A 12,720-nucleotide genomic window follows, 5' to 3' on the forward strand; every position below is an offset into this window, starting at 1 on the left:
CTACCATAATGCACATAAAAAAAGAAGATTAAAATGATTTCAAAAAGAAAAAAAAAAGTAGGAGGGCACACACAGTGGCCTGGAGCACTAGAACATTTTCTGAGAAGCACAGGCATATCTGTCCTTTGTGTCATTTGGAGTTATTTAAGGGTAAACAAGCTCTTCTGTCACAGTACAGAAAACACCATAGTGAGTTGCTTGATTATATCAGCTACTAGCCTGTGGCCTTCAGCCTTGCCTGCATATTGCCCCAGTGAAGTCTGAAACAATACAGATATCCTGATTTCTTTGGAGTGGGATATGATCTAGGTGTGGGGATTTTTTAAAGCTCCCTAGGTTTTTCTAATGTGTAGCCGAGATTGAAAACTATTGCTGGCTGCTAGCAACGCTTGGTAGATTTGATTAAGGGGAGGAGGAGGGGAAAAGAATAATTTAATAAAGCTGTAGTATGTATGAGATACCTTGCCTCATTTAGTGCCCCACCTTGGGTCCACACAACTTCTTCCGATTTTTATTACTTACACCTTACAAAAGCCATTATAGTCCCTTGTCATTCGTTTTCAGCTTTTTTTTCTGATTCTCATATCATTCTGAAATGCATTTATTTCTTCTGTTAACATTTTGTGTGCTTTGATGACCAAGGTGTTGTCTACAGTGACATGAAAAGATATGATTAGAAACTAACCTAACTCTTCAAACCTTCTCTTGTAATGGTTCCTGGAAACCTTTTTTATTCAGGGATTTGTAAAAGTTTGAGACTTATAGATGAATCACGGCTGGATAAATACCACATTTTTAAAAATGGGTAGACTGTGTTCCTTTTATTTCCTGTAACACCCACCAGAACTGTCACTGGAATATATTCTTTAAATTTATGCTACTGGAGTCAGAATAATTCCAGTTACATCCTGTTTTGATTCTTCAACTCCTGCTGTTCTTCACGATTCAGATTTTCTGAAACCCTGCTGCTTGTCCTTTACTATTCCCAGAAGTAAATGATGGGAATCCTAAGAGCTGGATTTGGCAGCAGAGGACTTGGCGAAAAGGAGAATGACTCTAAAGGGTCCAGCTTTTCTGGCTGTGCTATTTTTGTGGCTGTCAAATAAAACAAATTTTTGTAACAATTTGTTTGCTTTGTTGGCAGTGGATATTGATATAATAAACTTTTTTAGTGCTCAACTTCTGTATTTCTTAACCAGTTTCATCCTTCCCATTTAGAAGCTTCAGCAGATCACATAGTTTGCTGTCCCCACTATTTCTATGCTGGTGAATGAGGTTAAAATGAACTTCAGGAATAGTCAGAAAGGTGGAAGAAAATGAGGCAGTACTCTAGATGGAAGGTTGAAGTGGGTTGAGTAGTCAACATCTTTTTCATGATCTTATGGTATATTTTCTTCTTTCTTTTAAAACCAGTTAAGGATTGTTACCTTCTCTCTTACTGCAGTTGCAGATTCCTGAAGGTAGGTGAGCCCTGGCCTTAAAATAGTGGTGACAGTTCTAGCATTTCACAGTGCTGGGTTTGAGCGGTCAGTCATTTAAGATTGTACCTTTAGAAGTGACTGGTTTGTACCGTTCTTGAAGCTTCAGGGTTATTATTTCTTTTGTTAGATTGACTGGACAGGTTGGGGCCTTAAAGCCCATTAACATCTTAAAGTACTAATTAGAGCTATGATTCACAACCCTAGTTGTACATTAGAATCACTTAGGGAAACTTAAAAAAAAAAAAAGAAACTTAGGAGATCTACTCCATGACATTTTGATTTGTTTGGTTCAGAGTGGAACCTGAGCATTGGTATTTGCAGATACTTCCCAGGAAGCAGTATGTGGCTGTGGTTGAGAACCTCTGGATTCAGGAGTCGAGAGACGTACTTCTAAGGCCAGCTCTGTCCCTCACCCACTCCGTGACCTTAGTTCTTTGTAGAGTTGAGAGTAGGTGAATGAGGAGTCTTTTCTGGTTTGGAAACATTGATGAACCTGTTCCCTGCTTACATTTATTTTTTCCCCAGGACTTTGAAATTCTGATGGGAGATCATCCCTCAGACGCCATTCTCTCTCCATTATAGTAAGATGTCATGAGATTTGCTTTTTCCCACTTCTGTGCTTCCTAGATCTGGCTTGCACCTTCCTTTCCAGTCATAACCTAAAAGATGGCATCCTTATCTGTGGGTCAGTTAATATTCTAGGGATTTGAATGGGACCTATCCTATAATTTTTAAATAATCTTATTTCAGTTGCAGCCCTGCCTCTGGTCAGCTGTTGTGGTGTTACTACATAGTGCAGTATTCTGCTCCTCTGGTCTTGGGACCTCACCTATTTGTTCTCTTCTAGGAGAAATCTTTGAATTAAAGGCTGAGCTCAACAATGAGAAGAAAGAAAAGAGGAAGGAGGCTGTGAAGAAAGTGATTGCTGCTATGACTGTGGGGAAGGATGTTAGGTAAGGGTAATCTCTCCTGCCTTGCTCACTTTAGACCCATACTACGGCTTTTATTGCTCTTCATTTAAAGTTATTACAATCAGAACATATAAGAGTGAGTTTGTCCCGCTGAAAACATCATCAGGAAATGTAGTTGTTTTTATATTAACCCTGTGACCAAGTGGTTTTTGTTTGTTTTTTTAGAGTGAAACCAGTTTGATTTCATTTGGATACAGATCTAGCATAAAACCTCTGAGAGCTGACACAGTTACAGATCTGTTGCTGAGGTAGTTTTACAAGATGATAAAAATATACTGAAAAGCAGAAGTTCGTATGTACTTTTATTGCCTCAAGCCAGTGCCCTCAACTTTACAACTCTACATTTGTTTGCTGAATTCCAAATTGAAAACCAATGTTAACAAAATCCAATTGGTCTTTTTCCCCCCTCTTTTTTTCCTATAATATAGCAAGACCATTTGGAAATAAGTAAGGGTTGTCTGCAGGCCTCTGAGGATTCCTATGATCCTTTCATGGGGTCCATGAAGTCAAGCTATTCTTGTCATAATACTTAGATGCTATTTGCCTTTTTCACTGTGTTGACAGTTGCATGGCTCATGCCTTAGTGTGAATTAACGCAGTGGTGCCAAACTGTAACACTGCGTAGTCACTGTGTTCTTCGCCACCATGTACTTGCAGGAAGAAAGTGTGGTTTCACTTAGGACTGTCCCTCATGAAGCATTAAAAATTTATTTTATTAAACCTTGAATCTTGAGTTCAGGTCTTTTTAATACTCTGTTGCGGTGAGACAGGAATTATGCATAAAGCTCTTTGCTTTATAGCAAAGCTGTGATGGTTGACTTGAAAATGAGCCCTTGCGCGATTGACTTGGAAACACCATTTTTATGAGAAAGAATGGTTGACAGACAAATCATAGTTAATCATACTTCAATATTTGGGAGACATTTTATCAAAAATGAAAAAAGAGAACCTGTCACTTCAAGGGGAAAAATTTGACAGGTGAATTTTGACTTTAAAGTAGAAATTAGGGTGTTGGAGAACTTGTAAGCACATTTGGTTCCTAACTTGTTTAGTGACCATCTATCTCAGAGGTCCACAGAGTTTTTCTGTAAAGGGCAAGATAGTAAATACTTTGGATTTAGTAGGCTAAGAGGCAAACAATGGAGGTTATTATGTAGGTAATTATATAACAAGAGAGGAAACAATTTTCCACAAATTTTTTTGCTGACAAAAATTCAAAATACAGTATTTTTTTTGTACTGTAGGTCTACGAATGGGAAGACTGGGATTCTTTTAGGGAGGTAACATTTTGCTTAATTGAGGTTCAGAGTGTTCTGTATCGTCAAATCAGTTGTAAATGTTCATCTGTAAACACCACTTTTAACTCACAGCTCATACAAACGTAGGTGGTGAGCTGAATTTGGCCCACAGGCTGTGGTTTGCCTCCTGATAATCTGTCTAGTCACCGAAGGGCTGTTTTTGCCAAAGAATAAATCTAGATTGAGAGCATTCATACAGATGAACTGGTAAAAGTCAGCATATCTCAATGTTGGGACCTTTGTGTTCTTGCCGAGCTTATTTCTATATCCTACAGAGAAGTTAAAACTCTTTGAATTTCCTTTTGCCTTTGGTAAATACTACTTGTTAATCTGTTCATTGCCGATAATTTGTTTTGTGCCTAGCACTATACCACGTACCATAATTTAAACAAAAGGTTAGTACATATTTTCTAGCCTTCCTAGCACTTGGTTGAAAAGACCCAAAATTTGAAAAGTTATGGAATAATACAATTATGTAATTAGGTACAAGAGTGTGTATATTAAAGGTAATAACTATTCCACAAAAGAGAGATCCATGTAAATAAGAAGAGCTGAAGAACCCTTCTTAGAGAAGATGAGGTTTGTGCTATGCCTAGACAGATAGTTCAGAGAAACAGGAAATTGAGATAAGCTCTTTGTAGGTTATTATATTTCAGTCTCTCCTGCAAGAACCTCAAGTTCAGGGCTATCCAATAGAAATACACTGCAAGCCACATATGTACTTTTAAATTTTCTAGGAGCTACATTTAAAAAGTAAAAAATCGGTAAAATTAATTTATAATGACAGTAAGTAATACATTTTATTTAATTCAGTATGTCCAAAATAGTTTCATGTCAGCAAGAAATTAATATAAAACCTGTTAATGAGATATTTTACATTACATTTTCATACTGGGTCTTCAAAATCCAGTGTTTGTTTTACATGTATATCACATCTTAGCTTGGACCAGCCACACTGTAAATGTTCACTTAGTAGACTGTGTGACTAGTTGCTACCATATTGGAAAGTTCATGTTTCTAGCTTTGTGGTTTGGTACTTAACAGTTTTTTTTTTTTTTGACTATTCTTATCAAGACCGTCTTGATCTTGTGTTGGCTGTTGGAATTAAATTATTTAGGATCTTAAATTTACTATTGGTTAATGTTTCACATTTATTTACTGATTTTACTGTTTTACACATGAGCTATTCCCAAAAGAAATAGAAAGAACACTCATTTTTGGAGAGCGTTTATAGTGTTTTTTAAGTATCTGCACGGGCATGAAACTGTAGTAGGTACCTACATGCAAGTTAAATAGTTTGCCTTCCAGCACAGATGTCATTGGTTCATTGGAGATATGGTGGGTTATTTAACTTTGCAGCCCATCTTCCTTTTTGCAAATCATTTTATTGCTGTATATAGGCATACCTTGGAGATACTGAAGATTCAGTTCCAGCCCACTGCAATAAAACAGATATTGCAATAAAGCGAGTACATGAATTTTTTGGTTTCCCAGTGCATGTAAAAGTTATGTTTATACTGTAGTCTATTAAGTGTGCAATAGCTTTATGAATTTTAAAAGGTGTGTACCTTAATTAAAAAATACTTTATTGCTGAAAAATACTAACCATCATCTGACAATGCAGGGTTGCCACAAACCTTCAATTTGTAATAAATACTTTATCTGAGAAGCACAGTACAGCAAAGCACAATAAAATGAGGTATGCCCGTATTGTTTCTGTGAGTGTGTGGAAGCTATACCATGTGACTAGTTACTTCAGTCATTTTCTTACGTTTCTGTAAAACGACTCTGACATATGCTGCTCTTCCTTCTATACTAGTAGCAAGGTATTTAGAAGTATGTAAAATTTATCAGGTACTTTGATAAAACCTTAGAGGGAAGGGTAATTGCTAATTTTCCATAAAATTATGGTCAACCTGTATTTTAAAAGTACAGCTTATACATTAAAATCTGACAAGCTCAACTCTTCCAAACTACTTCATGAATGGAAACATATATTTCTTTCCTTTGGCTTTACAGGAGAATGGTAAATGATGAAATGACTTGAAATTGGGAAAAATATAAACTCCTTTTATATTTGAGTACACTCCGATTTTCATTTGTCTGAATGTGTAATGTTAAAAATATATTCGTAAACTCCACTAAAAGGGAATGAAGACATTTTAGAGAAATGACTGATTTCAGTTGTGAGATTAGAAATGTACAGAATGAGCCTGGATGGAGCATCTTGTCCTACGAGGAAGCAAGGAAGCTATTGAAGATACGGAGTCATAGCACAGGGACTCAGGAGCTAACTAAGTAAATTTCTACTGGTCAGGGATGGAAGAATATGCATATTAAAAGTATAACAACTGTAGTGCTTTGAAACTGCAAAGAACTGATATAAAGAATTACTGTTAATTTTTTTGTGTGATATAATGATTAAAAAAAAGATTCCTAAATCTATACACTAGGATTTTATATACGAAATGCTATGTCTAGGATTTGTTTTAAAATTGTTTAGAGCAACAAGATGGGGTAGGGACTGGGTGAGGGAGAGCAGTTTGAGGTCAAATACAAAACAAGATTGCGCATATGTCAATATTTGTTTGCAGCTGAGTGATGGATAAATCGGGTTCATTATACTACTCTCTCTACTTTGAAAATTGTCATAGTAAAAAGTTTTTTAAAAATAGATTTTTAGACATCTTCTTGAGACCATTACTATAATTTCTTTAGTAATTCATTTCTGTGATAATTATTACCACTGTAGGGACATTTGTCCTTGCATCAGATCACTTTGTAAATTAACGCCGTTTCTCTGTGTTCTATCCAACAGCTTGGCACCAACATCTGTTCACTTTCCCTTTCTCTTTTCTCTTCTCAGCTCTCTCTTTCCAGATGTAGTGAACTGTATGCAGACTGACAACCTGGAACTAAAGAAGCTCGTGTATCTCTACTTGATGAACTATGCCAAGAGTCAGCCAGACATGGCCATCATGGCCGTCAACAGCTTTGTGAAGGTAACTTTTTCCCAGGGACTCATGAGCAATCTCTTCTACCTCAGGTAACGTTTTCAGAAGTGTCTCTTGATATAGTTTGTGTCCGCATTGCAAATAAGCAACCTCTGTTCCACAAGAGGGCCTCTAGAGAAGTACTGGCAGTGAGTAGGGAGGTTCATGTTTCAAGCATTCTGTATGCCAGTGTTTGTCATCCAGTTCGGGCCATGTGGTGAGCCTTCTGTCAGGTGGGCTTGGTGCATCCTTGCCAGATGGGAGAAGAAAACCAGGTGAAACCTCCCTCTTTTACCTTCCAAGGCTGACAGAGGTTGGGCGTATCATTGTAGTATCAATGATACTACTGGGGCTTTACCTATTGTATCTTTGTAGAAATTATGCTTATGGGTTAGAAGTAGTGGAAACTCCAGAAGCTACTGCTTCATTTTGTTTCATTTAATAGGACTTAACAACATTAGATTCTTTTTTATTTGGAAATTTTCAAATATATTCAGGTAGTGGGAATAGTACAATAAAGTCCTAAATCTTACAGTTTTAATGGTTAACAACCCATGACCAGTCTTGTCTAACTTATGCTTTCCATGCATACATTCCTGACCACTGCCTCCTGGATAATTTTAAAGCAAATTGCAAACATCTTAAGGGTGAAAACTAAATCATTTTATCCTTACATTTGTCAGAATAAGATCTCTCTTTTAGACATACCTACAATACCATTGTTGCATCTTTAAAAACTGACAATTAAAGATTAATATTAATATTACTGAATATCCAGTCAAATTTATCCTACCATTAGATTTGATGAACGTAATAATGAGGTTGTTCTTATTAATTTTTTTTTCTTGTTTTCTTTCCTCTGGAATTTAGTCTGCATTAAAAACAAAAATCAGACATTTCTAAAATTAGCTTTTGTTAAACTGTTTTGAAGAATAAACAGCATGCTTTCTTCCTTCTCATGGAAGTTTTGTTCTTTTTCTGTATTTAGCTACAGTGTGCAGATTCAGACCGTAACATTTCATTCTTTCTGTCTGGTGATTCATAGATGGATGATATCATTGGAAGGCATTTAGTTTACATTTTGAGGAAGTTAGCATGTGCATAGGAAAGGAGAATGCATGTTAATCAGGATCTCAGAGGGCCCTCTCTGCTGCTTCGCTCAAGGAAATTAGGTTGGGCTCAAACCAGCTCTGGATTCTCCTTTGCTTTCTTGGCTGTGGGCCCCAGAAATCCAGTCCTCATTTCTGCCTACTCGGTATTTGTGGAGTGGGACACGTCTTTCCAATTTCTGATTTCTTCCTGTACCAGAATACAAACCGAAAGACTTTCAGTTTTAGGGCAGGTTCATTAATGGCCATGGGGTTGGTAACACCAGCTCTCTGAGCTTCTGCCCAGCTCTGGAATGAATCCTACAGGGCACTTCTTCATTGTGTATATGAAACACAATGTGTAAATGATTTCCTAAGTGGAACTCTTAAATAGGCAGCTAAGATGTGAATGTAGGAAAGGCATAGTATGGGAGTTCGGGTTCTGATGTAGAATGTAACTGGAGGCCTGCATTAATTATTCTTTTGTGGCTTCTGTAAACCAGACTGTTTACTCTTAGTCACCATGTACACCTATAGTTGTCAATGATTGTTTTTTGTAGGACTGTGAAGATCCCAATCCTCTGATTCGGGCCTTGGCAGTCAGAACCATGGGGTGCATCCGGGTGGACAAGATTACAGAGTATCTCTGTGAGCCCCTCCGCAAGTGCTTAAAGGATGAAGATCCCTATGTCCGGAAGACAGCGGCCGTCTGTGTGGCAAAGCTCCATGACATCAATGCCCAAATGGTGGAAGATCAGGGCTTTCTGGATTCTCTGCGGGATCTCATAGCAGATTCAAATCCAATGGTAATATGCTTTTGCTTTTATAAAGAGAACAGTATTTAAAAAGAGTCTCTTTTAAAGAGCTTGTTTAAAATAAATCTTTGGGACTTTGATCCATAAGTTAGCTGTGTGATTTCTGTGTGTCCCACAGATTGTCTCACACCCTACTGAGCTGAAAACCAAATACTAAAATACAAGGGTCTTTTTTAAAAAATTGAAATATAGTTGATTTATAATATTGTGTTAGTTTCAAATGTATAGCTAAGTAATTCAGTTTTATATATATGTATATATTTCAGATTATTTTCCATTATAGGTTATTGTAAGATATTGAATGTTGTTTGCTGTGTTATACAGTAAATCCTTTTTGCTTATCTGTTTCATGTACAGTAGTTTGTATCTGTTAATCCTATACTCCTAATTTATCCCTCCCTGCCCCCTTCCCCCTTTTGGTAGCCGTAAGTTTGTTTTCTGTGTCTGTGAGTCTCTTTTTGCTTTGTATATAGATTCATTTGTATTATTTTTTAGATTCCACATGTAAATGATACAATATTTATCTTTCTCTGGCTTCACTTAGTATGATGATCTCTAGGTCCATCCATGTTGCTGTAATTGGCAATATTTCATTCTTTCTTGCAGCTGAGTGTTGCTCTGTTGTGTATATATACAACATCTTAAACCACTCATCTGTTGATGGGCGTTTCGGCTGTTTCCGTATCTTGGCAATAGTAAATAGTGCAGCTGTGAACATTGGGGTGCATGTATCTAATAAGATAAGGATCATAAAGCAAACGTTTGTGTCATACTTACCTATGTATTTGCTTAGAAACAAACCAGTTTCACAAATATCTTTGAGAAAACTTTTAAAGAAAAAATAAGATCACTTAGTAGATTTGTGAGAGACTGTTTCAGGAATGTCTTATGTTTTATTGTATCTTTATTGCAGATTTTCCTAGAATAGGTGTCAGCATTAGAGATTAAATTGTTGGACTACTGCCTTCTAAATAGGAATTTTTTCTTACTCTTGTCAGGCTTCTCAGAAGCAAAAGTTGCCCCTAACATTATTCAATGTCTTGCTAGCAAGGTGCCCAGGGTGCAAAATTTAAGGAGGCATCCAGTCTCTGGTGCCCACTCCACCTACACAAGCCTGAGAGTGGGATACCTCGATTGCCTGACTCTGTCCTGGCCTTATTTTACATACATTCAAATCATTTTTTAAGTTTGTCCTTCTTGTTGTTTTAGTGAAGAACCGGAAAGCGTGGACTAAGAGATAACCAGCACACATACACACATGCCTGCTTTGGATCTTGAACCCAGGCTTTTCATCTCAACTGTATGTCCTGTTTTTTGCCAAAAGTATTACAACTGTCTTTAGACCACTGATTTTCCTTTTATCAGAAGGGTCAAGTGCAGCTGATAAGAAATGAGTGAGTGCAAGAATATCAAGTAATTTCCAGCGTCTAGTGGTGGAATGTAAGGTGTAGTAACTCAGACATCTGAGAAAGTCCTAAGGCCATAATGATGGACCTTCCTAATGTCATCAGGAAAAAGGAAATTTAAATTTACATGCACTCTGTGTCAGGCACAGTGATAGATGCTTTTATGTACAATGTTTCACATAGTTCTCACATCTGCTGAACTAGAGGGTATTCTGACAGAGGTTATTCCATGTTAGAGATTAAGAGATGTACACTTCGGAGAGGCTGAAGAATAATCCCAGAGTCATACAGCTAGTGGTAATGTAGCCGGGATTCTAACCTAGTGCTCAGTCCCAGTACCCATACTGGTCACTGCCTTCATGGGTGTATATATACAACAGAATTAAATATATCTGTGCACATACACATTTAGAACTGTTTCATTTTCTCAGGATGGTTAAAATTTTGACCATATAAAAGCCTTAATTATCTGAGAACTGTTTTAAAAGGAAATCCTCTTACTCTGATGATGGGTATGAGTCCTGTTGTTCTTGAGAGGTAATTCCACTTTTTCAGAAGTTGCTCCACATGGTGGCAGCACTGCACCAGCAACTATCAGAGCTTCTTGCAGTAGGAATGAATGCTTCCAGGGTTTTACCTTAGTAGTTTTCTTATAGCTCACTTTATTTAAAAAAATTTTTTCCATGTAATTTTTTTTTTTGTAGCTCACTTTAGAAGGGCATCCTATATGTGAAAGCACTAGAACATCTGGAGAAATGACCTTGAAATTAGAGGATAAAATATAGATAAAGATCTGACTACTCTTGGGGTTATGTTGACCTTCAGGTTGACTCCTGGAACCTTGCTGCAAGTAATAGGGCTGTATTATATTTTCATTTCCTGTCTTTATGGGGGGGGGAATCTCACACACCCCATTTTCCTGCAGTTGTTTTACCATTTTATACTTCAGTTAAAACTGACTTTCAGTGAAATATTATTTGAAAAATATAAGAGTTTGAAGTAAAAAAATTCTCCCTGCTAAGTCCTAGCTTAACCTCCCCGAGTCTGTTTCCTCTTCTGTAGAATGAGAGATACCATCTTAGAGAGTTGTTAGGAGTAGTAACTGAGCTATTGCATCAAAAGCACCTACTAAAGCGGCTCGGGGGGGTTCGTGAGGTGATGGCCGCTGCTCCTGTAATTACGGAGTAGATGTTAGGCAGAGGTTGACGTTATTGCTATGATGTGAGTTTAAAAGGTTCAGGTCCCTTTGATATCTGTACAGATTCATACAGTAAAATCTTTTCTGAGGGAATTAGAGCTAAACTCATTTTCAGATGCAGATTTTATTAGTCCGTTATTTTGAAAGTAAGCCTGTATTCAGAAGGTGGAAGCACTTTGGAGCCAAAGGAGAATGCTCCCGTGATTTCTTCACAAATGTCAGAATTTTTAAAAAATCTGTCTCACTAAATTTATATTTGCAAGAAAGATATACTTTTGGGTGATAGTGACTATTCTCTAGCTTTTTGCCTATACGCTAGGATTTTCCCTCCTTACTACGGTTTTTATTTTTCCTCTCAGAGGTGCTTTAAGGTATTCCAGCTTCAGTTAATGTTTGCGCTAGAACCTGCCCCTCCAGAGGCTCTCTTGACAGCCCTGCCACGTGTGCTTTGCTTTTTGTTTTTGAGCCCAGGTCTCCTAAGTGCTTTGGCTGTAGCCCCTTTGATCTTGTCTTCTAAGCCTTCTCAGCTCTGCTGCCATCACTCTGAGAGCTGCCCCCCAGGAATACCCCTCTTCCACTGTCTCTGCCAAAGCACAAACTACTGAATTAAAAAACAAAACAAAACAAAAAAAATACGTCTTCATTTGTTGAAGATTTTTCTGCACAAGCAGCATGTTCTCAGAACTTGGTCCAGTGTAGCCTTTAGCAAAGGTTCTAGTTAAGCTGCCAGCTTCTTCTAATTTGAACTTATTCTGGAAAGCTGTTTTATGAAAAATAACATTTTTCTTCTCAGGAAAACTATGAGTTTAACTGTGTGCTAGCCAGTGTGTAGAAGCGCGTGGAATTGATTATGGCAGTGGTTCTCAACTGGAGGCGACTTGACTTCCCAGGAGACATGTGGCAATGCCTGGAAACATTTTTGATTGTCACAGCTGATGGGAAGGGCACTATTGACATGTGGTAGGTAGAGTTCAGGGATACTTTAAACATCCTGCAATGCACGGGGAGCCGCCTGCAGCAGAGAATTATCCATCAGTCCCAAAACATCAGTAGTGCTAAGGTTGTGAAAATTTGAGTGACTACTGTTTGGAGTCCTGGCTTGGCTGCTTACTAGAAAGGTGGCCTTGAGCAAGTTATTTAAAATGAGCTTTTCAATTTCCTCAACTATAAAAAGTAGAAATAATAATGCCTGTTTTACCAGATTGTTTTGAACATGAAGGAATAATTTATTTAAAAATTTAAGTAATGTCTGGCATAGAGTGAATGCTTAATAGACTTGCAGCTGTTCCCGAGGAGCAGCCCTAACATGATGTGCTCTCCAGTTAGTGTAGGGTTCATTTAGCCCTTGGAAGATTGCATGGTGGTTTATTGTCATTCTGAGATGATGGATATTGAAAAACTGAAGTCTCTCTAGATCACTCTAAATTTGAGGAGGATTTTTGTCACAGTTTATTTGTTGTCCTTGTGGCC

The 12,720-nt window shown here is 37.5% G+C and overlaps 1 protein-coding gene across 2 annotated transcripts in view; it reads left to right on the plus strand.

The window, feature by feature from the left end:
- AP2B1 (adaptor related protein complex 2 subunit beta 1) overlaps positions 1–12,720 on the plus strand; it is a 102,586-nt gene that overhangs the window by 6,896 nt on the left and 82,970 nt on the right. For both annotated transcript variants that reach the window (XM_014550760.2, XM_006174851.3), the window contains exons 3-5: positions 2,329–2,434; positions 6,617–6,752; positions 8,392–8,637. In XM_014550760.2, coding sequence (XP_014406246.1) covers positions 2,329–2,434; positions 6,617–6,752; positions 8,392–8,637 — 488 coding nt within the window. The remainder of the gene's footprint in view (positions 1–2,328; positions 2,435–6,616; positions 6,753–8,391; positions 8,638–12,720) is intronic.

Source organism: Camelus ferus, chromosome 16 (assembly GCF_009834535.1).
Source record: "Camelus ferus isolate YT-003-E chromosome 16, BCGSAC_Cfer_1.0, whole genome shotgun sequence".
Classification (NCBI taxonomy): Eukaryota; Metazoa; Chordata; class Mammalia; order Artiodactyla; family Camelidae; genus Camelus; species Camelus ferus.